The following is a 27266-nucleotide window of genomic DNA, read 5'->3' as shown; positions in this document are numbered from 1 at the left end:
AGGTGTTCTTGCACCCACCCCAAATTTGACATCTATTGTTGCCATGGCTACCGTGCTTCCAAGGTAACAGCAAGACGGAAAAGCAGTGTGTGAGCAGAGTGACAAATACCTTCGACATGTGTGCGTTTACCAGCGTCGATGCGCACACGGCCAGATAGACGGAGCGACATACACATCACTCAACCACACACACACGCGCTGACTCAAACACGGTCAGAGAAGATGTCTCTCACTCACCTCCCTCGGTTTGCTCTGCGCGCACACACACACACACACACACACAGACTCACTCTCACGCACTGTCGCACTAAAACTTTGTTGTCGAATAAAAATATGCTCTTCTTCCTGCAAGAACACCTGTTGGTCTCTCTTTCACACACACAAACCATATGCCCTCTTTCTTTCACTGCATCTTAACTGAAATACCAGCTGCTATTAATCTTTGTTATGCAGCTTGCGTACGTGCGCTGTATTTTTGTGAGTGTGTGTGCGTGTGTGTGGAAGACAGTAAAACACATTGTCAAAAGTTCCCCTGCCCATATGTGTGCATGCATCGTATTTACATATGTTTATGTGCACATGCATGTGTGTGTATGTATTCCCTCACCCCTGGACAGCCTCCTCGTCTTGGTCTGCATGGTCAGCGTACCCACCACAGCCCCCATGTTTGGTGTCGTCGTCGTGGAAACAAGCGCGCCTGTATGCTGAAGTCTGTATCTCTTTTGTCACGTGTTTGGACGGCTAGAACGCACACACACACTCCCTCGCCCTCTTTCCTCTTCTCATCCCCTTCTCCCGCCCTCTCTTCCTCTCTCAATGGCTGCTCTTGGCAGAAACCCCTCTCTCTATCATCCCTCCTTTCACGCTTTCTCACGGCGCTCCTCCTCTCATTGGCGCTCCTCTCTCTCCCCTGTTTCTCCCCTCACTCTCGCACTCTCTATAACTCCCTCCCTCCAATACCGTTGGTTTTTTTATTAGGGATTTTAGCCTCCCTCCATCTCTCACTCTCACTCTCTCTCTAGCTCACTCCCACATACATCCGCGAGCCAGGAGCCAAGCAGAGCATCAGTGATTCAGTATGAAATCGCCAGGATGTTGATTCACTAAATTATAAATGAATATGAGTGTACCCATTGATTTGTAAATGATAACGCACCGTGATTCACTCTGGTGAAAAAAACAACAAACATGCCATGTTACATTTCACACATAACAGCATCTGCTGCCCTCTGACGGAGGACACATATGCAAATAGATACAGCCTGAAGTACTGATTTGAGAGGTAAATATGAATTATGGAGTGAAGAGAAAACATGCGCATGAGTGCAAAAATGATGAAGAGCCCTGTGCTTCACTTCTCTTCCCCCTCAACATCAGGGCTTGTTCATAAAAAAAAGGCCACTTCAATCCATCAACACCTCCATTCACTCCATCCATCATTCCTGGTCATCCATCCATAATACCCCCACATAGACTTTAACAGGGGATGGATAAAGGGATGGAGAGAGAGTGTGTTGTAGCAGATTGGCTCCCAGGGCAGGAAGGAAGAGAGACAGCAGGCAGCAAGAGAGCAGAATGGAGGGAAAAGGCTTAAAGTCAAGAATGTAAGAAGAGAGAGAGAGAGAGAGAGAGAGAGAGAGAGAGAGAGAGAGATTAAAGGCAGGAAAAGGCATTGGATGAGAAGAATGAGATATTTAATAGAAATAGAGGGATCATGACGAGTGTCAGATAATACTGCAGGAGAACACGCTCTTGCCTGTGAGAGCTATACACGCACACACCAGATGAAATCACATTATAATTAAAGCCTGATCGATACAAACAAGGTACACGGTCTGAATTGATGAAAGTACGACACAAACTCTAAGACAGTTACAGATGACAAACAACGTGTAGTGTGCTCGTACAACTGGCAAACACTGCACATACAACACATTTATCAAGGAAGAATGACTCAGATTGTATTACTTTTAAATAAAAGTAGCACACTGTCCTGCATTCTGGGCTCAAGCTATATGTACAAAAGTATAAACAGCAGAATCTAATGAAAAGTAAAATGTGGAAAATGTGTTATATTGCAATATACATTTTATCAGGTACACCAATACAATCTAATGCAATCCAATACAAATGTCCACTTTTATGATCCCGTAAATCATACAATCATTTAGTCAGTGTTGTTTTGTGTTGGACTGCATTATAATCAGAGTTGTTTCTAATATTCTGCCCTCCTCGTGTGTGTAAACAGGGAGGACAAAAAGAATGATAAACACCTCCCAACATAATGAAGTCAAGTACAACACCCCCGTTAATGCAAAATATTGTACAGGTTGAATTGCCACTGATATAATTATATTATAGGGTTAGAATTCTTAATGCATTACTGGGATAGAAACTGGTTAGAACAAATGTTATCTCCTTCATATGTTGTTTAGTCTGAGTTTGAATCTGTAATGGGCTATAACAACTATAGCTGTGCAATGAATGTAATGGAGAGAGCACTAAATTCTGTCTGTAAATACTGCGTTCAGATAATAATATCAACACTCAACAGGAACTAGCTGGATGCTCGGATCTCATCCACTCATGATGGCTTTTCAATATAAAAGCAGCTATAGCCTGAGGACCCATGTAAACATGTCACTGTCAACTATGATCAAAGTCACAGTTTGCATTAAGGGTGAAAACATTTCAAATCTCTTTTTTGCCACTAAATGAGCAAAACATAATGTCTAATAGTTGTGCAATTGCTTCTGCAAATGATGCATTAGTCAGTTTTCAGTAGTCGATTTGGAGAATAGACACGCTGTCCTGTTATATCCAGCCACCTGTTCATAATAATGCATCTGCAAGTGTGGCAACTGCTTTGAATATGGGCCACTTTTTGTCTGCTGATGGTGAATAATGAACGAGGGATGATTGTTTGGAAGCCATATGGGAAGATTTAGCTGGAAAGATTTTGTTTGGTGACAAAAAAAAAAATCTGCAATCTGCTTCTGTGAAAATCGGCTCATGAATGCTCGGATGTGTGGTTTATTTTTTGTACAACAGCGAGAGAGACAGAATGGACAGCCTGCCTACACACACACACACACACACACACACACACACACACACGTACACATGCTTACACGGAGAAGCACACATATGCACATACATTCTGGCCATTCACCAACCATTGGCGGGAAGAATGGCTGATTCGAGGCATCTAAACAGTGTGCAGCACCATGGAGCATGACCATTTGCCACACAAACACACGGCTTGCTCTGCTATAAAAGAGAGTCTGCCTATAGGAATTTACAAGCAGTTATTTCTCCCGATCTTCACTGTGCCCTACTTCATCTTTAGCCTTAGCCTTAAACCCTATCTATCCATCTCTCTCATCTATCCTATCTATAAATGTGTCTCCAAGCATACGGCCTAAACCAATACAACTTTATCCGCCCATCTCTCCCAATAAATCTCTCTGAAACAAACACATTTCAAACACTGTTCCCGGCTTGTTCCAATCTGTCATCTCCATCTCCCTTCGGTCTCTGACAGGCCGTTTCCACACACTGACAGAAATGTTTCACTTTCTAGAAATCATTTCAAAGTCTGTCTGTAGAGCAGAGAGAAAGAGCCAGAGGTTGGTGTGTGTGTGTGTGTGTGTGTGTGTATGTGTGTGTGTGTGTGTGTGTGTGTGTGTGTAACATTGCTGCCGAATTGCCTGGTGTTTCCCTGCAGGCATGTGCAGGAATAGCTGCAGACTGTTTAGTAAGACCCCTGTCACACTTTTGAGGAAAGAGGAAAGATAAGAGACAGAGGAGAGGAGCAAACAGCAAGAGTTTGAAGAGGTAGGACAGCAGCACATCAGGAGGAAGGAAAAAAGGCAGCAATGGGAGAGATGGGAACATATTTGGCCGCGGATTATGAAGAAGGATAAGGAGGAAACACACCAGGAAAGCTTCCAGCTGGAGATTAGAGTGCGATGCAGAGAGCGGAAGATAGAGAAAGAAGTGGGTAACAAGAGCCAGGAGAGTGGGCGAGTGGCATCACAAGAAAGAAAAGGCAGAGAAGAGTGTGAGTGGGACACGCAAACATTGCATTTACAGAGAAGGGGATTGAAGAACAAAGAGAATGAGGTTAAAAAAAAAAAACAGGGGAGCATGCATGAGAGAAAATGAAACTCTAAAGATCTTTATTAAGATTGAACCATCGAGTGGAAGCTCCAGAAAATCAGCTCACTCCTTCAAAGCAGCACATTCAGACCAACAGTGCTAACATGCAGGCCTACAACATAGAACGTGTCCTAACCGTGCCATCCTGCAGTCATAGATTATCAATTTGTAATGTAGCTGTATGACACCGTCTTGTCGGCACACCAGGCTTTGGCAATTACTCACGAGGGCCAGCGAGGCTTTGGACCGGGAAGAACATGTCCATTAGGAAAATCAATACTAATATCTACAGCTGTCCAAATTAATTCACACACAGACACCCGTCTGTATCTTTATTCGTGGATGCACGCTGAGCCTCTTGCCGGCTCCCATCACATTATGAAAAACGGAATAATTAAAGGAGCCTCCGCTATTGATCTGTCATCAGGGAGATAGCGAAAAGAGGAAAAAAAAAGGGGGGGGGGGGGGGGGGGGGGGGGGTGGTAAGTAAGCACATAAATAAATTGAGAGTGAGAAATAGTGATTGGCAAGTAGAGAGGGGAAAACAATGCAAGGTGAGAGACTGCAGGAGGGGAAGTTTAGATGGGTGATAGAGAGTGATTAAAGAGGGAATCGATGAGAGAAACTAAAGAGAGTCAGAGGGAGAACGACTGTGCAAAGGGAATAGAGTCGTCTTCTTCTTCGACGAGTTTATGCACCGCTGTTATTCTCTTAGCTTGTTTGACATGGGAAGTGATGCCTTAGTACACACACACACATACACACACATACTGTCAGAATGAAGGAGATGCAGGAAATACTGATTCCTGATTCAATACGTTGTTGAAAGAGTTGTTTTTCCTGCCGGATTGAAACAGAAATAACAAAAAGAGCTCAAAGTGTCAGTCACTGAAGAGGCTGAGAGAGGAGTTACAGTTTTGGGCAGTTTCAGACCCAGAGTGATCAAACAGCTGCAGCCCTACGGTGCAACGATTGTAAACAATGCTAAATTATAATATTTTGTATTTCTTTCTTGCTTTGTTGCCTTGTTTATGCAGAGATGAATATGATACCTATCAAGTGAATGACATAACTGTGAACCCTGACTCACTGGCCTAATGCTTATAAGGGCACAAGGATGCATCAAGCATTATTTACAGCAAAACCACGAGCACACACACATCCATAGAGTCAGATCTTATTTTAGTGTGTTATTTCCACTGTCACATTGTTCTGTAACCCAAACAGTGGCGCAGTAAAACAAACAGAAACACGACATACTGTTTGAATGTCAGCGATGATAAACGACCCCCATTGCTCATTTTCTCTTACACATTAAGATATATATTTATATTTGATCTGGCAGATAATTGAAGCTGCGCGTCTTCTTCTGTCCTTCCTTCACATTGTCTGCAACAGATTCTTATTTCTCAAAGGTCACAAACCAAACTCTAAAGTGTAGATTTACTTGGCAACACATAGACCCTCATAGGCTAGCTTGTTCGTTCAGTATTTAAAAAGGAAAGAAATATACTGTTCTGTGTCACGTTATTGGATTAGTTATTTTCTGTTCCTCTGTTGCCCCATTTAAAGGTTAAAAAATAGATTTCCTGTCGGGCCTAATTAGTGTAATAAACATGCAGATATAAATGACTAATTTGTTGTGTTTGCATAACTTCCTCCCCCAATGTTTGAATTACACAGATACTGTACAGGTTGGTATGAGAACGTAAGCTAAATAAAATTAAAACAACATAACAACACAATCCTTCCTATAGGAAGCAACAGCTTTTGGAGTGCATTTTATGTGCTATTGTTTTACTCAGAGGATTACTAGAGCTATACTTCATGCTCATTGGACAGCTTGTTTACTCTCAATGTCTAACTGCTGAAAAGAGAACAGTTTTGATTCAATTCAAACTCACTGAGATTTCAGTTCTTCGTAGAGCTAAATGCTACTTTGACAACATCTACAGTTGAGTCTCCTTTCAGCTGTCACATTAACTCAGTTCAAGTGATGTGCGACGCTGCTGTCATAAATGTTCATACGGGCCTGACCATATAGCCAGAGCTAAGAAGATATCTATATTCATCATCTGCATTTCTCTCATTGGCGTCAGTATTACAAAGGCCTGAAGGCAAACACGGGGCCGAGCTGTCTACGGAGATATACTGCATCGGAAATGTTGTTTATCTTTGAGGAAGTGAGCAACGTATTTGCCTGCAAATATTATGCAAATGAAGTATCTTTATTTATGCAGTATATCGATTTTGTATTTAATGAAATGCTCCAACGTGGGTTTAATTTTCAACAGTGACAGATCAAACGCTAACAGAGGATGTTAAATGACAGGCAGATGTTTTTAAATGAAAATTATGCTCCCTGTGAAAAAAAAGAGATATGAGGTTGTAATATCACAATTCCATCATTAAAGGACCATACTAAGTCACACACTAACACACACATCCTTTCCGGCATTAGCCAGAAAAGCTGTTTCCATGTTGCCATGTGCCTAATAAAGCTCTTTTGCTGTCCTAATTGGCCCTTTTGGTGCACTTCTTTTGATGTGCAGGGATGAGATAGAGGGGTGGAAACTGTAAAGCCTATCAAGGAAACAGGGCTCCTCTCCAGTCAGCTCTTAAGCCCTGCAGCAGACAGATACATTGAATCAAACACACTTGTTCTCCAGCAGACCCACATACACACATACTGTATATTTACATATATTCTACCGGCCCCAAACTAAAACTCAACATGAAAGCAGTTGGAGTGATGAGGTGGGTGAGGAGGCCAAAGTTAACTTCCGCATGGGCAAAAAAAAAACAAAGTGATGTGAGGGTTCGAGATAGAGCGAAAGAGACAGACGCAGAGAGACAGAACCCCTGAGATAAACAGCAAAGGCAGACGAATAGCCATAGATCAAGAAGAGAGCAGCTCGGGAAACAGAAGAGAAAAACTTGAAGAAAAGAGAAAATGAGGAGGTGAAATGAGGTGAGAGCGGGTAAGACAAAGAGAAAGAGGGTGAAAATCCACTTGACAGAGCGAGAGAGTATACGGAGAAATGAAAGCAGAGGCAAAAACAAATGGAGCGAACAGACAAGGAGATGAATGAGTTGGCAAGGTGCAGGTTTTGTAGTTTATAACATACCCACTGGGAACTATTTCACAGGAGCAGAGTAGTTTGTGCACAGTGACAGTGGATATATATATTTTTTTTTTGCCCCGGATGACGACAGATACATATAGATAAACTCTTTATCGCCAACCTATGGGCAGGACATTGGCTAATATCTCTGCCTCTAGCTTCTCTAGTCGGAAAGCAACAACTTTATGTAGGCCACGGCATCAGTCTGGCTTCATTTAGTAAGCCTGTACAGCAGTCAGTTTGCACAGCAACATTTATCAATTACTTTCACGCATTTCATCACTATAAAAAGCTCTGAATAGGACTGTAAATGGATGGCCTTTGTTTATTGCTTTTAAACCAAAGCACTGTGCAGAGTGCCTATCATCACCATGCATGGCACAGGCCTAGATATGAAGAGCAATTGGAGTTAAGTGCTCAAGGATGTTTTGAGCTGGACAGGAAGCGCTGGGGATCAAACCATCAACCTGCTCTACCAGAGGCACAGATTTATACATCATTGAGGTCACCGAGGTTCGGACCTCTGTACGTTTTTACGAGGGGGTATATAACAAAAGTCGTGAAATAATTTGTTGGTTGTGGGGGTTAGTTTATGGCTTTTTCCAGTTACACCTACAGTGGGCATATCTATGGGTTACACTCTTTTTGTTTGTACGCTTGTTTAAAGAAGGTGATGGAGACGGAGAGGAGAAAGAAGAAGAGAGGAAGAGCAGATACTGCTCTGTGCCCAAGATAGGATCCAATTCAAACAATGTAATTACCACAGAGATGTACATGTTACAGTGAAATCTAGAGGCTTCAACATCAACACAAACACCTGTTGTACTTATTATAGTATCATGGTATTATTTAAAAATACACAGTAAAACACAGTTAGCTTCATTTTTGAGACACATTTCTATAATTCAAATCCAAATTGATGCAAACTCAAACACAAATATTAAAATAAAGAAGGTGCATATAATGTTTGTAATTGTACTTACTAAAAAAGGACAGACAGTGAATACAGAGGTTGAGAGAACAGTCAAGGCTGGAGAGAGAAATGATCTCATCGTCTTATTCATTCAAGTGTGACAATCTCGGGTATCATCTGTAGTCTGTGTGCTGGTTTAAAAAATATGAAAGATATGATCGGCAGCACACTTCAAACAAATCTTTGCGCTATGGGAGGATATCAAGTCCCTCCATGTCCGGAGCGGTCATGTCGTAACACAAGTCTTTTTGATTTTGTCCAGTCACATAGTCATCAGATTCGTGAGTTTGACACACCTCAAAGTGAGACTGTGTTTTAGAAAATGTTTTGTTTACAATGAAAAGTTCTGTATTCTCAGCAAGTTGACTTGTGTCAATCTCAGCTGGTCGTTACCTCATGTTGGGTGGTGACCGAGGATAGGCCAACCTTCCATGCAATCCTGCCCTGCTTTCATAAGGACACTTTTTATAACACAGCAGCAGATGGTGAAACACACACACACACACACACACACACACACACACACACACACACACACACACACACACACACACACACACACACACACACACATTCACTGCGCTCACACTGCAGCCCCCGGAGGAGCAACCTCACATCAACTTTTCTCAATTTTTCACTCCCACTTTTACGCATCTATCGGCCTCCTACTCCCAAACAGTGCAAACTTCAAAGTGTATTTGTCTAATTAGAAGGTTACCCTAACTAGAGGAGACTGTAAAATGGGCTAAAAATACATCTCAGTTGCTTTGTAAGCATTGCTGCCATCCCCAACTATAGTTAGTTTGACAACACGGCTGCCACGTGTGTTTTCCCTGTTACCTCAGTAATCTTTCTATAGGTTTCATATTTCAGGCTCCATCTGTGAAAATGTGCCTCATCAGCTCAGCACAGATCTGAAGTATCTGCTGAGAGCTGTTGCCATGCAATGAAATGAGACGCAGGTCGGGAATTAAAATAAACAACCCACGCAGGATGCTATATATGCCTGTATTTTACAACCATTCTTAGGGTCTCTAAAGCTATTTCAAATACTCCACATGGTCTGTATTGTTTGACAGGTATACCGCAGAAAATACAGACAGCTGAGAGATTCACAGCACATTTACATAGCAGCATATGTAACACACAGCCTGTTTTACACGATATCATGTGCTGATAGTTTCCTACATGTGACAGTGTAGCGAAACATGATGTGACTGTTTTTGGTCTCCTCAGTCCCTAGGGTGCAGCTCTGTGTCTGCTGATGATAACCATCAGGTTTGAGGTCAACAGACACAGGACAGACCATGGCCAAAGGCTGACGGATTGCACCACACTGATTTACTGCCCACAGCCTCCACACAACATACACAAAATGTTTGACCCCATTTCACCCTCCTGCGTTTCAGGAGGGAATTTTGCACATAAATGTTGTCATGGACAAAGCTGCACATTCTTATTTATGTCTAGGAAACACACACACATGTCACTGCCAGTTCCTCCTGTCAAACAGTCGCAGAGCAGACAGGAAGCAGGTTGGTTTGGAGAGCAGACAGGGGTAAATACCATCACCTTTTATAGACATGCCCAATGACACGGCTGCACTTACAAGACACACACACACGCACATATATTTCTAAATCCACAGAGCAGATGGCCCAGAGATTGCATCATAAACCAATTATGAATAAAACATTTTTGCCAACTTTACATCCCTGCTCTGTATACGTTCAGCTCATTCCCATAATGCATTTATTGTGCAATATTCATGACATACACGACTCCGTAATTAAGACACAAACACGCAACATGACAGGTGATCTTCTCATATGACAGTCACATGCATGTGAACACACACACACACGCATGTGTCTGAGAGAGAAATTTGGTAATTTAGAAAAAAATTCATTCTTACCTTTGCGGTAGTTCACCTGCTTGGTTTGCATGGAAAAGGTTCCCACCACGAGACCCATGTTGACTCCTGGCTGCAGACAGGTGGAGTGTGCGTCCGTATGTGTGTCTGCCCGCCTATAATCAAGGTGTGCTAGTGAGTGCGCGTACAGTGGGTTGGTGTGCTGTAATTAAGTTAGTCCCTCAGCCAGCGGTGTGTGTAGAAGAACAGATATCACATCTCATGCTGCTTCACACCTACGATGCTGTGCTGCTTTTGCTCGAGGGTGTGTGTGTGTGTCTGTGTGAGTGAGTGAATGAGTGAGTGGGGGAGAAAGAGAGAGAGAGGATGTGTGTGTGTGTGTGTGTGTGTGTGTGTGTGTGTGTGTGTGTGTGTGAGTGTGAGTGTGAGAGAGCAAGAGAGTGTGAATGAAATAGCTGGCGCACATGCACACCGGAGCTACCTCTACGCTGTCACCGAAGCAGCCTATTTCCGTTCTGCCTCTCTCTACCATGCAGACCCTCCCGCTTCCCTCTGTCTTCTTCCTCTCTCTCTCTCTCTCTCTCTCTCTCTCTCTCTCTCAGTGTCCTCCGCTCATTCTATCAATTCCTCTGTGTCTCTTTACGTATCTGCCTCTCTCTGTCTTTGCTTCTCTCTGCTCCCTCTTTCCCCTCTACTATTTGTCTCAGTCTCCTTGCCTGTCTGGTGTGAGAAGAGGGATTGCACACTGTTTCACAGGAAAAGACAGAGACAGAGAGAGGGAATGGTAGAGAAGGGTTGTGTGAGAGGAGAGGAGGGGAGGACAAACCTCAAGGGATATTGCGAGAGAGAAGGAAATGGGAGCGAGAAATTTACGAGGAGGAAGAGCAGAAAAAGAGAAGAGAAAGAGGAGACGGAGGCAAAGTGAGAGAGTGAGGGTGGGAGGAAAGGGGGTGAAAAAGAGAGAGAGAGGGATGAAGAGTGCAAGAGGTGAGAGGAGATAAGGGAGGGCTAGACTGATCCATCCCGCTTTGCTATTCAGCAGGCAACGTACGTATTTACTGCTTTACTCCTCTACATGCATGAGTCTGACAGGTGGTGTGTGTCTGCATGTGTGTGTCTGCATGTGTGTGTGTGTGTGTGTGTGTGTAATTATTCTGCTAGCGTGTGGGTCACGGACAAAGCCCCAAACATCTGCAGAAACACCGCCTTGCATATGTCAGCGCTGGCATTAACACGCTGCAGCAAACATGTTTTTGCTGTCGAGCCTGCTGATAAATCCATCACACAGATATACAACCAGGGGAGTGACGACAGTCCACCTCACACATGTACCCCTCTTTCAATCACTACACTTGCTGCCCTCTATTACACCCCGCGGGCTATACCGACGCCATCGACTGCAGCCCCTATTGAAATTCCTCACGTGGCTTGAGTTAAGAAAACAATTTACAGCCGAGCCATGGCTGTGGCTGAGCTGAGGCCATCAAGGCCAATGATAAAGCCATTAGGCCATGGCATTCATTAAAAGCTACTGGCTGCACACTGAGGATCAATACAGAGACAAATCAAGAGAGAGAAGGAGGAGGTGTAGAGTGGATGACAGAAAGAGAATTAAGAAGAGAAGAGAGGCAGAGAGAGGCAGGAAGAGAGGAAAAGGACCACTGAAGGGTAATGGTGAGAGACATTTTTTGGGTATGCAGGAGCTCACCCCAACACACACACACACACACCTCCTCCTTCTCCTATTCTCTCCAGACAGAGGCAGATCTGGCAGCAGCTTCCAATCAAAGTCAAACAATAACAAACACATTTCACACACAAGCACAGATGCACACATACAAACACCCACGAGTAAAGGTGGCAATACATCAACTGAGAGAAAACAGGTTTCCTTAAATACACACTACAGCGGCGACACACTGAAACGCTGATTAAATTGTGAGAGCTCGGCTGAACAGACGAGATAGGACTACGTGATTTGATGGAGTGATGATGTTTAACTTCAGTGTAGGGGTTACATACACATCTAGCAGTGCAGGGAAAGTGTTTGGTTGATCAAACACATTGGAAATCCACTGGATGAACTGAAAAACCCCAAAAATGGAAAAGGTGAAAAACAGGCTGTTGTCTCTGCAAAGTTGTCTGAAAGAAAAAACGTAGCAAAAAAAGAGGACAGAACTTTGGTCGGTTGTAATAAGTGGGATCTCTGCTTACAACGTAAAGATAGCAAACCCAAGAAAAGAAGGCATGAGTGGTGGCGTCACATGCAGTAACTGTTTTAGACACTACATGGGTAAAATGGACCCCGGGTATACCCGGGGAGGGAAAGAGCATTGGAAACAGACAACATCAGCTGTCTGTGAACATCAGACCAGAATAGGTCACAACATCAATTGGAAAGAGGTCATAGTCAGCGACCAGGAGTCAGAAGAAGGGAGAAAGATCAATGTTCATATTAATAGTCAGACAGACATGGTCTCTACAATCCCTCCAACCACCCCGATCGCTAATGCAGCTTCCTCCTTTGCTCCTGATGGACAAGAGTCATAATTCCTACAGTGCAGCCTCAGCAGGGCTTTGTTCCTTAAACCTAAAGACAGGCCACACATAAGGCTGTCAATTTTCTTTCTTTGTAATTTGGGACATATTTGAGTGAAAACAGAGAGAAAGTTTAGAGACTGCATATTTGTGTTGGCTTTCTTATTGATTTCCTGAAAAGGACTACTTTGTTTAATCCAAGGTAAATGTTTATTCTTCATTCGTTTATTGTTGGAAATATTACTCTTTGTATATGCTGAATCGTACGCTTGTCTGTATTATTTAGACATATTAATGTTAGCTTAGCAACTGGAATTAAGTGTGTCCTAACTGATCACTCTCTAGTTTACCTATAATTAATACCGAAGCTTCTTTCCTGGAAACACATGAAAAATTGTTTGGAAATGATCAGGAATGAACCGGTCAGTAAAATGTAGCGTTACATAAAGAAAGCGAGTAACCTTAGGAACTTTAGGTTTGTATATTGTATCACATATATCCAGACATCTTTACCAATATCTACTGTAATCACTTTCAAGGAATCTAATTCATAAGTCTTTGAGATAACCTGCTGATACACACACACACACACACACACACACACAGACAGACAAAGTAATTGAGGCATGAATGTCTAAGTGGTTTAAACAAGGAAACTAAAATAGCTCTGCAGTCCAATAACACTAAGCAGCAACAGGTTCATCACATTAGGCCAAGGGCCAAACTCTTCCAAGACATTAAGCCTGACATCATCTGTGCTGCTACACAGCCCTGTCCGAGGTGCTGTGGATCATTCTGAGTGCAAGCCCACCTCTCTCTCATCCTTTATTAACCATTACACAATGGACCGTTTACTAGATTGAGATGACTGCCTGAATGAATGGATGGAGGGTAAGGGAAGAAAAGGATGGAGTTAGACAGAACGGCAGAAAGCATTTGACAGCAGAGAAAGAAGGTGTTGACAAGCAGAGGAAATGTGGCGAGCAGGCAGTGAATAATAAATTGGCTGGTCAGTCGCTGCCCGGTCTTATCAGACAAAGGCTGGATGGAAACTGTGACAGTGATGACCACACAGAAGAGAGGAGATGAGAATAGAGGATCGGGAGGGCAGAAGGGAGGGAAGGAAAGAGGGAGCGAGCAAAGAAAGTGAGACAGGGGGAGCAATAATAATAAAACTACAGGAAGGATGGAGAAGAGAGTGAGACTATGAGAGTGGAGAATTTGAAGGGTAAGATAGATGGGAGGAGGTTAGGGAGGGAAATGGGAGAAGCGAATTAGAGGACAAAGTAGATGGAGGGGAGATCGGTGAGGAGGGAGGGGGTGGATGGAGTGAAGGAGCGAGTGGAGGCAATGACAGAAACAAGATGGCGGAACAGAGAGACGTACGAGGAGGGAAAACTGCACCTGGCTCAAACAAGCTCAGTGTCGTCTGAGTCATCAGAACAAACAGGTTGATTTATTGGAGTAAGGAGTGGAGGAGACAAGCTCAACCATCCTGACAGAATGAGGTGTCATGCTGCTGAGATCAACTGCTGCTACATTGACTACAAACTTAGTCCGAGCTGTGCAACAAGGCCTGACTGCAATAAATGTGCAGCGAGTGAGATAACACTGCCAAAGCTATTTTTACAAATGCTGACACAAATCATCTTTACATTAAAGGATTAAGTCAAACGCAAAATAAATCGCTGATTCCAGCTTCTTAAAATTGCAGATTTCTCAGTATTCTATGATTGTAAAATGATTATCTGTGGTATTTGGACTGTAATCTATAATCTCTATTATTATATAGACAATGAAGACCACAAGACCTCACCACTGACAAATCACAGCACTGGAAAAAAAAAACATCATTCCTCCAAGATCCTGCCACGGATACAAGAGCTTAGGGCGTGGTTACCTTGTGATTGACATGTCTCTACCACAGAGCTGTCCAGTCTGGGAGGTGTCCGTGTTTACAACTTACAACTTTAGCCCTTCCACTATGTGACATTTTGGTCACCTAAAAAAAAACGTTTTTCAGCATTAACTTAGCTCCACCCTCTCGTGTCATTTTTGACTGCAAGAAGCCAAAATGCCAAACTCGAGGCTTCCAAAGCCAAACTGTAGTCCACAAACCATTACCAATGTGTGACGTCACGGGGACTACGTCCACTTCTTATACAGGTAACGTCATATAGATTTAAGAGGTGAGAATATCACAGTGTTGTGTTTTCAGCCTGTCTCTGAATGTGGAGAAGCAGACCATACTATGGAGCATTGCCTTGTCTGCCCTCTACAACCCTAACCCTTGCAACTCATAAGACCTTGCAGTGTTCAATAAATATGCAAAGGACTGTGTAAAGAAATGGGAAACTGTCACATAACCATCACGCTTCAGTGAAACGAAAAGAAGAAGCTCGTCTCTCTCTAAAATACCTTGGGTTCTGGAAAATTGTGACAAGAATTTTTTTATTATTTTCAGACGTTTGAGACCAAACAGCTAATCAAGTAATAGAGAAAATATTAGGCAGGTTAATCGTTCGTTGCAGCACAAAATGATGTCTGTAATTGATCTAGAGTAAAGGGAAGATATATTGCTGAGGAACTTTTTGCTGAATAGCATGCTAACACAATTAAAGTGACATTATGAGCATGCTGTTGCTAGCATGGTTGTAGATTCTTAAGCCCCAATAAGCGTCACAGACAAAATGCCATCTTCTGAACTCTGGACAAATCAAACCAAACTGCTTGTAGCTACAAATGAGTCATACAGCAATTTGTTACGCTAACTGATTCAAAACAAGATGTTTTTTGTGACCTTTTTGTTAAATGGTAAATGGACTTGTACTTAGCGCTTTTCTAGTCCTCCGACCACTCAAAGCGCTTTAACACTACGTGTCATCATTCACCCATTCACACCCATTAATACACCGATGGCAGGGGCTACCATGCAAAGTGCCACCTGCCTATCAGGACTCTAACTAATCATTCATATCCATTCACCCCACTGGGGAGCAATTTTTGGGGTTAAGTGTCTTGACCGAGGACACATCTACACAGACTGGCGGAGCCGATCCTCTGATTGAAGGACAACCCCGCTCCACCACTGAGCCACAGCTTTTGTATTGGTGTCCAGTCCCACCGGATCGATCGTGGTATCATGTGTTATGTTTGAAAGAACAGGGACATGTATGGGTGAGTCTGCACTGTGTTGAGCTTCCTCTCCAAGACAACAGTCTATTTCTCTCCTCAAGGCCACGCCCACGGCTTCTGTTTTCCTGTCCCACATTGAATCTCTCTGGAAGATTCACTGCTGTATGCCGCCCACATACTTTATGTCACCTGTCAGGATGAAAAACTCCACTTTGCGGCCAACATCTAACCTACTCTCTCTGGTTGACACACAGACGACACATTTCTCAGAGCTCTTTAAAACCCAGTCAGCTCGAGATGAACTTGCAACGGACAGAAACCAGTAAGAGGCACACTAACACCAAGCTGTTAACCCTTCAGCTTGTGTGAACTATTTACTGTTTTACTGCCATAAGTCTTTAACAGACATCTTCAGCTTCTCTGTGGGTGCTACTGTACTCGAGCCCTGTCACTACTATTCCTAGACTCAGACAGTTAGCACATGACACACACCAGCATGAAAATGCAATTTACATTTTTGCTAACTGCAGCTAAGTCTTATTTCTTTAAAAAAAAGAAAAAGTGCCCAATCTGTCTCTGTGAACTGAATACAAACACCTCCATTGACTCTGCCTCTCTACGTCTCACTTTTCCTCCCTCCTCAGCAGATAAAGAGTGATGGAAGTGTTCATTTTATGCAGCTTGGGGATTGATTACAGAGCTGGGGGGCAGAATGGTGTCCCCTCCCCTGAGAGCCTCTGCCATATGAACTATTACGCATTATATTTCGTATTAAACATGCACTCTGTGTCCCTTATGGTGCATTAAAAGTGATATGACAGCTTTTTTGGAGCTAAGCAGCAGTGCACACACACACACACACACACAGGGAAAAGCACACACACCAACATCAAAGCTTGTGTGCACAAAGATACACACATGCTTACCTACATATGTGCAGAGAGTGCAATCATGCACATACACACATATACACACTTCTTCCCAGCTCTCTGTTCTCATTTACTCATCCATCCTACTGTCACTCTCTTCTATTCTCTTCTCTGAATACAAAAGTGAAGCCAAGTCCCCCCGACTCAAAGAGGGAGGACCTAAAGGGAATATTTAATGAAGAAAAAAGAGGAGCTGCAGAATGCTTCATTCAGCACTTATGAGGAACACTTCGGATCTAAGTCCTCGTGGCCGATGCTGGTGAACCCACAGCTTGAAATTTCACCTTCAGTGTCCGTCATCATTCATTAGAGGACGAGCTGCTTCATGAGCCGGCACTTTGAGACGCTGAATATTTAATGCTTTGTTTGGTTAAGATGCAACTTCACTTTGGTTCTGATCTGCTCCGACAATGACTTCAGTATTGGAAAAAAGATAAGGGGGAGGAATGTGACGCCCTCTGCTGTGCAGTCTGAGAAACTCACGGTGAAGAAGAAAAGACTGAGATTTGGTAAAAAAAAATGCAAAGTTTAAAAAAACATAAAATATCATCCATGGCATTCAAGACCTTTCAAATAATAATCAGTGAAGTTAAAATGTAGGACAGTGGAGTCATCTTTTGTAAGTTGTTGTCAATGAACAGAAGCATTTTTTCCCTTTCAGAAATGAGCTCATCTTGTCAAGCTGGTAAACGGGCAGGAAGGATGAGCATGATTAAGAATGCATGTAGTACTTTGAAGACTGAGAGGAGTCTGCACATTTGAAGTTTCTCGTTTGTTTCCTCCTGAAGATGGTTTGTTTATGGTTACCAAAGAACCTCCAGGGACAGATGTGGAAAAGTTGAAGCAGATTTTTTTGTTATTTGTGGTAAAACATACAAACAATGGAATGCAATACAGGTCATGTGCTGGATTTAGACGAATACCAGGTAGCTGGAGGCTGAAGAAAAGAAGGGATTCATTTGTATTTTCTGTGTTTTGCTTTGGATTTTCAGCCAAAGACGGTTTTGTTTATTGATCTCTGCCCTCAGGTGGTAAATGTTAAATGAGCTTGCATTTATATGGAGCATTTCTAGTCTTCAGGTCAATCAGAGCGCTGTACACATGTCAACATTTACTCATTCACTCACACATTCATGCGCTGATGGCAGATGCACGGTGCCACCTGTCCATCAGGATCTAAACTAATACATATTCACACCGATGGCACAGCCTTTGGGAGCCATATGGGGTTCAGAGTCTTGCTCAAGGACACTTCAACATGCAGACTTGAGGAGCTGGGGATCGAACCGGTCTATGTCTGAGCCACGGCCGCGTATCACATACCCAGCCCAACACAGAGCACACTGTTCTGCAGCCCAACAGGGTGGACCTGTATGCCAGAGGGAGGCACCGGAGGGCAACCTGCATGGAAAGGATAAGTGAAATCATGCAGGCTGGTGTACAGCCTGGCATGGCTTGACAGGAAGTTTACAGGGTTTTTCAGAGTCCACGAGAATCCGAAGAGAAGTTTAGGACAGAGCAGAAAGTGACAGAAAGTCAGAGACGAACAAAGAGAAAAAGGAGGCGATGAAAGGGATTTGGTCCAATCAGCCTGCAGCTATAGAGGTCTGTGAGCTCCAGCCTGAGATGTCTTTGAAATAGAAGCAAACAAATCAGACATGCAGCCATAGCGTGGTTGTGTTTTAAGATTATTTACTAGATTCTTTAGCTTTAATATATATTTTTAGTGTCTCAATGAGATTGACTGGAATCACAGCGGATAAATGGATCCGCTACGATGAATCAGGAAGCAAAAATATAAATTTAGGGTCTAAAATAGAACAACCCTATTAAGATCTTTTCAACATGAATGTTGAAATTGAAATTTGGGATGAAACAAAAAATAACAATTACTCAACAGTACAGTAGAAAACATGGCATTAAGATTTACAGTTTGTTGTACACTTTTGCCAATACACAACCTACTTGATGTTAAAAAGTGCACACAACATTTTACATGATACCTACCAAGCCACGTCTTTACCTTTTTATATTGTCCAGTACATTACGTACAAACATTTGCAAACTAACAAAGTGTGCTACACATTTTAAGTTCCTCGAGATGTTCCATTCCTAACCCCTCTAACTGAAATACAGACTTTTTATACATTAGTCCTGGCCCCTTGCTTCACCTCCTCTCAAATCATTTTGACTTTCTCTTTAAACGTTTGGATAATGAGTCATTTGTGCTGTTTTAAAATCTACACGTCTCTGAGTTTTAGGGACTTCAATTAACAGTGGGTGGTATGCAGCACATATGTTGTATGAATTTCAAAGAGGAAACACGATAAGTAAGATCAGAATCAAGTACAAGTCGTTGACTTTTAGTGAGCTAACCCATCAGGTTAGAGTATGTGATTTTCTGTCTAATAATCTGTATTTTCTCAGTGCTACCAGCAGAGGTCAATGCTGCTCTGATAGTCATTCTACACATATCTAAATACTGTGAGCATTCCTGTATTTGCATTGTCTTTCAGTCCACTGAATAAACAAAACGTCTGTATTTTCTCAGTAGTTTTCATGGAGCTCCTGTTGCTACTGGAGAAGTGAATATATTAACGTTGCTCTTACAAGTTTCCTAAAATGCAGACTGTTAAAGGTCACAGTGAAGTGTAGAAAAGGCTGACAGGCCCTTCAGCTACAGAAAGTACTGGCTCTATTTAACCTTTAATGTCGGCATCTAATTGAAGAAAGAAAATTGGTGGCTGTGCTAGTGAGTGAATGGATGGATGAATGGATCTATATCTTGAAATTTACAGTCATTGACATATCTTATTCTAATTAATCCTACATGAATTTTGAAGGTACGGGTCATATTTAATATTTGGAGTTTAAGTGTTGTACCTTGGCCTTTATGGAGGTTGATTCTTTGTATTTTTGCTTACAGTACCTAAAGGGAGCAACTTCTGTTCTCTCTCAGAAGTAAATACAAGAAACACTTCTTGTCGAGGAGCACACTGTCACATGGGAAGTGTGAGTGGTTGACCCCACTATTAACTCAAATATCGCCCCATTCACCTGTATTTGCATGTGTGACCATGTCCTAATGTTGAAAGAGGTATAACAGCAGTATTTTTTGTAGTACTATTAGTATTTCAAAAAAAACTGAGAGGAAAGAGAAAGGGTTAAAGGGGCACTCTGCTAATTTAACACACACGGATCATTTTACTCTTCAAGAAAAGGACCTCACAGCCTGTAGGAGTGTAAGAGGGTCTAATGAAAGATGCTAACAAGTTGCATCATGGAAGGTGTAGGATGTAAGGAAACTCATGTCTTGGCCTCTTCTGTTTCTGTTTTGACCATTGTTTGTTTTAAACATCTGTCTCTCACTGCAGTACTAAATCAATGAAGGGGACATTGTCAAGCCAGATAAATCAAAGTCCTTTAAGAAGCTCCTGCACATTCTCCTAACTTTCATACACACATTAGAGATGCAGCGTTTGTGTTATCTGACCTTCATCAGGAAGGTCTGGAAAATTGCGGTATAGAACAACTAAATATCCATCTTGCATCTGTGTGGGGGTATTAGTGCAGTGTGTGTGTGTGTGTGTGTGTGTGTGTGTGTGTGTGTGTGCTTCTAAGTGCTGTTGGGCAAGCGTGTATTTAGTTTCTTAGTGTGTGATAGAGAAAGACTTTCTGTTCATGCTTACTGCTGCTTCCTGTTTTGACTATGAATTTTCTTCTAAGTAGTAATTTCTTACGCAACCAAACCTCAGCAGCAGCTCCTTCATTACATATGTGTGTGTGTGTGCGCGCGTGTATGTGCGTGTGTGTGTGTGATACCTTGTGGGCAATTCTACCCACTGTGACGGAATGCTTGAACCATCCTCAAACATGTGTGTGATGTCTTTTTGCGTCTAATGTATGTGTGTGACTGACTTCTATGATGTTTCCCATCCCTCTGGACAAAATGTCAATTGGCTCAAAGAGCAGTATATTGTAAGTGTGTGTGATTTTTGTGTGTGCCTCCAGGCTGCTGCTGTGCTGCATACAGTTTCTGAAGCTTTGTGTGTATTCCCTTGCACTGCTTCAACAATAAAAGCACCAGAATGATTAAAGAATACACTCTAATGCATGGACACACAAAAAAACACAGGACCCCTACATACAGGCCCCGAACCATGGATGCACACGCACACACGCCAAATAACAACTAATGAATCACAACAGTAAAACCCTTCCCTTCCTCTCAGCATCGTGTGTGTGTGCAGCTTCTTTTCCCCCCGATGCCACACCGACATGTTTTATACCTCACATTCATCACACACACACACAGTCTGTCCTATATCAACTTTATCTCTCCTCTCTGTTAGCTGCTTCCTCCCTTCATCCCTGTCTCCTTCGGTGCCCTCTCTGGAGAACACACTGAACAGAACGGGGTCAACTGCAGACAAGAGCAGATGCAGAGGAGACAAGATTGATGCAAATGTACGGCCTTGCCTGCTGCAATAAAACTGTTCACAACACACTTGGGTTTACTTTTGGAGCTTGCAACTGTACAAGAACTTACACACATAAACACAAATTTGCGCTTAAACACAAAGCAATAAAGACACATTCAAGCACTTACCACCTTTGATGAGAGTCCCAGTGACCAGTTTGTGCAGGGACAAAGCAAACTTGACAAGTCCCTGTTTGCAGCGCTTGGCACAACCCGCCATGCTGGAAGCGACCTGGGACACGGCGGACAGGACAGGGGTTTCCAGGTCTAAAGCAGCAAGTCAAAGTGGCAATCAATACTACTTCTTCTGGTGGAGTGTATGAATCCAACAGAGTGAAAGAGTCAGAGGAGAGAGAGAGCTCCTCTTATAGCGTCGCCTTTCGTCCTGCTGAGCTGGAGGGAGACAAAAAAAAAAAAGAAACGGTGCTCTTCCCTTGCTTTCCCCTCCTCCACCTTCCCCATCCCACCTCTGAATGAGTCCAAATTAGTGACTGCTTGACAGAAAGGTAGTGAGTAAGAGAGAGGGGAAGTGTGTTAGAGAAATAAACCCAGTGTCCAAGTAAGACAACTAAAGCTTGTTAGAGGTGCTCTTACAATCCAAGTTTCCAAGAAACTTCCTTCCAATCTGCAGGCAGCCTCTGGGGTGGCAGCGATGAAGAAGTCTCATGAGCTTTTCTTGGTTTTCTCCCTCCTCTTCTTCTTTTCTTCCCTCCTGCTCATCAAATGCATCGTCCCTTTTAAGTGGGGAAGCAGAAATCCACCTTCAGCACCAGTGACAATAGACAGCTCCCCACGATGCAGAGCAAACACACTGAGCTCGCTCTTTTTCTCTCTCTAGGCACACACACACACACACACACACACACACACACACACTCCTCCTTCAACCCCTCCCACAGCCCTTATACAGTAACACATACATACTCCTCATCGGCTGAAAAAAAATTACATTCAAGAATGATTTATTTTCAAAATGGGACCACCGTCATTAAAAATAGGATATACTTGTTAATGTAGATATTAAGGTAGTCAATGTGTCTTTTGTTTGCTATTTGTGCCCTTTTTGTATTTTATATCTTTTTAATTTACCTGTTTAAGGGAAACGACAAACAAGGGACGGAACATTAGACACTTAAAATACAAATACGAGCTGATTGCTGCATAAATAAACATTTTAAAAATCATCATTGGTATTGTATCATATACATTTTTAAAGAATATGAACAGCAAGGTTATTAAATGTAGGTGAAGTATTCGAAACCTTAACTTAAACATAACCTTGAATTATTAATAGTTTCAGTGGTTCAGTGGGCAGACTTGAAATGAAAAAGGCACAAAAAAAGTTATTAATAAAATCAATTAATAGACTTTATATTAATTCTATATTGTATTTGTTGTATAAATAAGGAACTAGTGAATCAGTGATCATGTAGAACTGTTCTATAATAATATTGTGTGTGAGTATGATGAAGGATTTGTTTTAATAGGAGCCCGTATTTTTCATGTATTTTGTATCCTGGCAGTGTTATACTTTGACTTGTCATGTTATGAATGTAATGGACTCATAACTGAGTTTGTGCTGAAACAAGGATACCATGCGTGTGGATTAAGGACAGTTTACAAGGCAATAACAATTGATCTTATTTTAAAGATCATCACATATTTTGCATGTCAAGTTTTAATCTGTAAAGGAACTGGTCACTGTAAGAGTCAACGGTTGCACAAAATGGAGACACTGAACAACAGATACCCCAGAATTATCCAGTACTCGAGTAAATGTATTAAGTTACTCTCTGCCACGGCAGTACTTCTACAACAATACAACACCTAATGTTAATATATATATTGGTATGTATCTAAAGATCCTCTTCTTTATTGATTCCTTTCACCCGAATCTTAACTCATCAACATACCTCCAGCCAGACAGCAGGACTGCCAATTTATTAATCTTGTGAGGCATCACATGCTGCTGACTTTCAACAGGCCTCTAATCCATCCTGACCCAGCTTTACACACTATCATCATCACCTGAAACTAAGTGAGAGAGAAATAGAGAGACTAAAAGAGATGAGAAGAACTAGAAGAAAGGAACTGAAAGAGGAGTAAAGGAGCAGAGAAGAAAGCAGGAAGAGGATGCAGAGACATAATCCTATAACGTCCTTCTGGGCTATATTTAGTCCACATCACATATACTGGACTAAGGGCTAGCATGCAACAGGGGGGAAAAAACGCAATAACGGCAAAGTTAAGAGGAGAAATGAAGAAATAGATGTAAACAGACAACGGGTGGTAGAGAGAGGCAAGCAATGAAACAATAAAAATGCAAATAAAAGGCATAACAAACAGAAGAAGTAGAGAGAATTGATGGAGGAGAAAGGGAATGAGCTGGGGGATATAAAAGTCCCATACGATCTCAGGGTTGTTGCTGTCAAACCGGGACTGCCATCAATACTTGTCCACAGACTCTGAAGTTCCACACTTCATGAAAGCAGAGGAAGGAGGGATAAAGAAAACAAGAAGAAGGAAAAGAGGATAGGTGGGGGGAAATAAAAGCAAGTCAAACGGTTGAGCGGAGGAAAAGACGGGGGATTGTTTTCTGAGGCGCCACCGCTGTTTTGGCTGTCAAGCGTGAAGGAAATTACTGTGCGGCGGAATTTGCATAAACATGCTTCTCTATTACGGCCCCATTGTTCATGATTAATGAGATTAGGGTTGCCTTTGCACACAGATTCAAGGATGTAATAGCAACTAATTGCTTGTCTCTTCCCAAATTAGAAGTTGCGCTGTTTGATGTTCGTTTCAATGTGGATTTGCGCAAAGTGATGAAGCTCTTGGTTTCTCTTCCTGGTAGGAGGTGGAGAGCACCTGATGGGCACTGTAGATGATAGAGATGTGGAGAAAATTGAAAGAGAACTAGAGTGGAGGAGAGAAGAAACAAGAGGGGCTGCAATAAAGCTCTTCAAATTGAACTGAAAAAGGAGGCAAAGAAAAGAGAGAAAAAAGTCAGTAATATAAACTACTTGAGTGGGAAAATTGTAAAGATGAAAAGAGAATGTGAGGATTGTAGAAAAGAGACTGAATTGAAATTGAGAGCTTAAGATGTATAAAGGTGGGGGGGGGGGAGAACCGAGATTGGCTTAAAGTGGTGAAAGTAATATAGAAAGTGTAAAGAAGAAGAGATGGAGAGAAGAGAAAAGAGAGGACAAAGAGAGAAAAAGAGAGAGGGGGTGGCAGAAAAATGAGCGAGGAGAGAGAGGAGATTGCTTTGAACACAGTAGATCTGTCAGAATTAAATCACAGGCGGGCCAGCTGTAAGCTCTGATAATGGTTTGCCTCTAAATATAACAGGCACTGAGATGGACTGATATGGCTCCAACAACAGACTCAGAGATGGTGAGAACAAAGGAGGCATCTCAACACTGTGAAGAGAAAGAACGAATACAAAATTCCAAATCTGTAAACATACAAAAAGCATAAGCGCTCAGCAGTTGGTCATTTCCTTGTGATGCCATTTTTAGTGTCATAATGTGTTTGCATAATATGACACTACCCATGTAAGTTCAAGCACTTACATACACCACACATAACCCGTGTAATGACACACAAACACTACAACAGTACTGCTGTATGACTACTCAACACACCAAAACAAAACCTTCCAGCATCAAGACCCATCTGTCCAGACACAGAGGCGAGAGAAACCCACTTTTAGAGCTCGTCCCTGGGTGTGAGCAGCAAACGTTGCCCTGGAGGTCTAGAAGTCCACTCCAGACCTCCACTCCACTTAGGCTCGGGATGCTCAGGATGTCAGTGGCAGCGATGGAGTGACAACGTCCCCTCTGGGGGAAATTAAAACCTCAACACACCATTGCCTCCTCCACCGCCTCCCTTTGAGACAACCTGCTGATAGCAACTGTCTATCTCACACACACACACACACACGCACACACACACACACACACACACACACACTCCTGCAAGAAGAAGATATGCCCTGCAGTGCTGATACTCGTTCAGCCACATATGCAAAGGACACACACACACACACACACACACACACACACACACACACACACAAAGAAAGCTCTAGAAGTGTCTTCAAACGTCACAACAGAATATCCTCTCAGGAAGCTTGAGCCCAGCTGTGACTGACGTCCCCCCCTGACAAGTCATGCATGCACACTTCCTTTTAACTACAGCTCCTGCTTTCCTCCCATCTCTCCTCCATCACTCCCTACTGCAACTCCCATGTTGGCCTACATGGGAAGAGTCAGAGCTGAGCTATGGCATCATTAACATCATGGAAAATGTATGAACATAGATGTCATTAAGTCATGCAAACAAGACCTGAAGCGCACATACTACTGTCCTGAGGCATCATATATGTTGGAGTGTGTGTTAATTAATAATGAAGGTGGGTGTAATGAGAGTCCTGTGGGTCCATCTGAGCTTCTCTCAGGCTGATTCGGGGGCCGGTTGTGCTTATTGTAGCTCCTTTAGTTGGTGCAGTACAGGGCTACAGTAGACCTCCGGTTCATCTAAATCTTGAGTCAAACCTAACGGGTGTATGACAGGTGAAAAAGATCCAACATGCAATAGAGCCAAAAATGCACCCTATTCTCATACATGTATTGCAGACCCATTTTTTTGTATAGATGTACTTATATTAAGTACTAATAAGGCTGGAACGAACTTCAGTATATAGAGAAATGTTTTGCTTGCATTGACCCAGTTAAAAAGATACTAAACCACAAATTAGATAATAATGAATTGTACAATATACAGTATGTTCAATATAATTACAATTCTGGAGGAGATACACTAGAGCTTGCATTGATACTGAATATGTGGTTAATCTACGATGTTCAGTGATGAGAGGAGTAGTATTATTAGCAAAATGTACGTATGAGCGTTATGAGTACTCATAACACAGACAAATGCCCCCTGTAAAGTCTATATGTTGTATTATTGGATTATTATTTCTGTAACATGTTAGTGTTGTAATTGGTCAAGGAAGAGATCTTTTTAACTCATGTAGTTACATCTATAACAGTGCATCATATTTTCTAATATAGTTTTTATGTAGAATCTTAATCTGTAAAGTCAAGCTGTGAAATAAATACGGTGGCGTATAAAGTGCAATAATTTATTCTGAATTGTGGAGCTATAAGTATAGTGACATGAAGTGGAATGGTCGTGCAAGTATCTTTTAAATGTGTCCTTCACTTGAGGACCTACTTTCCACCACTGCAAACAATGGCATGGCGTCTGTACAAAAGGGAAAAGAAATTTAATACTCATCTGTAGTGCGAGACGTTTTTGTTGTGCGTGTGTGATGCTCATGCAAAGGTTACAGTGAGTAAGCGGAGCAGAGGAAACTGTTAAAAGACGAGGAATGTTTTGTGCTCACAGTACGAAGTGCTACACCTACGTATATCCCTCCACTCAAACACACTCCCTCCTCCACCTGGTACTCTTTCTGCTGAGCGCGAGCGATGACGCTCTCAGAGGAGTTCCCAAAGCTGCTGAGAGCAGCATGTGATTATTAGGCTCCATTTTTTTTAAGCTGCTGATGCTTCTTCTTCTCTCAGTTCTTGGGGCTGTGCCTGGTTTGTATTGAATGAGAGCGCAGACACTAAGATGTTTTAGGCTACCTGAGCACGTCTTTGTAAGCATCATCCAACCCTCTAAATCTCTGGTGAAAGCACCTGTCAGATATAGACACTGAGTTACACACGCACACAAAGTACTTCCCACAAAGTCATCCATGAATGCCTGCTATCTAGTGGTCATTGATGGGAAGTGTTTAGGTTGAATAAACAGTCAAATGTAAGAGTTTTATAATTCATTATATACACAGAGTTTAATTAGACAAATGTATTGTAACTGTCATATGTAAACCATGTATCTCCAAGAGCAGAAAAGTATTTTCAGCTTTGTGACAAAATATTTGTCTCGTAATCAAATCGTTTTTTAATGTTTTCTTTAGCTCTTAAAGAAACATTTTTGAATCCCCAAATTTGGAGACATGTTTTCTGGACAGGGTCGCATT

At 42.3% G+C, this 27266-nt stretch overlaps 2 protein-coding genes across 2 annotated transcripts in view; both read right to left on the bottom strand.

Annotated features, from left to right (window-relative positions):
• kcnip1a (Kv channel interacting protein 1 a) overlaps positions 1-1571 on the bottom strand; it is a 16330-nt gene extending 14759 nt beyond the window's left edge. Inside the window, exon 1 of the mRNA XM_031862922.1 lies at positions 608-1571. Within this exon, the coding sequence (XP_031718782.1) occupies positions 608-665 (58 nt within the window). The 5' untranslated portion in view covers positions 666-1571. The remainder of the gene's footprint in view (positions 1-607) is intronic.
• A 14019-nt stretch (positions 1572-15590) lies between these two features.
• The window catches only part of LOC116391916 (trichohyalin-like), a 23163-nt gene continuing 11487 nt past the window's right edge, over positions 15591-27266 (bottom strand). Inside the window, exons 14-15 of the mRNA XM_031862920.1 lie at positions 21809-21948; positions 15591-21607 (exon numbers count right to left, since the gene is read on the bottom strand). Of these exons, the coding sequence (XP_031718780.1) occupies positions 21513-21607; positions 21809-21948 (235 nt within the window). The 3' untranslated portion in view covers positions 15591-21512. The remainder of the gene's footprint in view (positions 21608-21808; positions 21949-27266) is intronic.

The sequence above is a fragment of the Anarrhichthys ocellatus genome, unplaced genomic scaffold, assembly GCF_004355925.1.
Source record: "Anarrhichthys ocellatus isolate YVR2014 unplaced genomic scaffold, GSC_Weel_1.0 scaffold27, whole genome shotgun sequence".
NCBI lineage: Eukaryota > Metazoa > Chordata > Actinopteri > Perciformes > Anarhichadidae > Anarrhichthys > Anarrhichthys ocellatus.
This window is presented reverse-complemented; position numbering and strand designations above follow the sequence as displayed.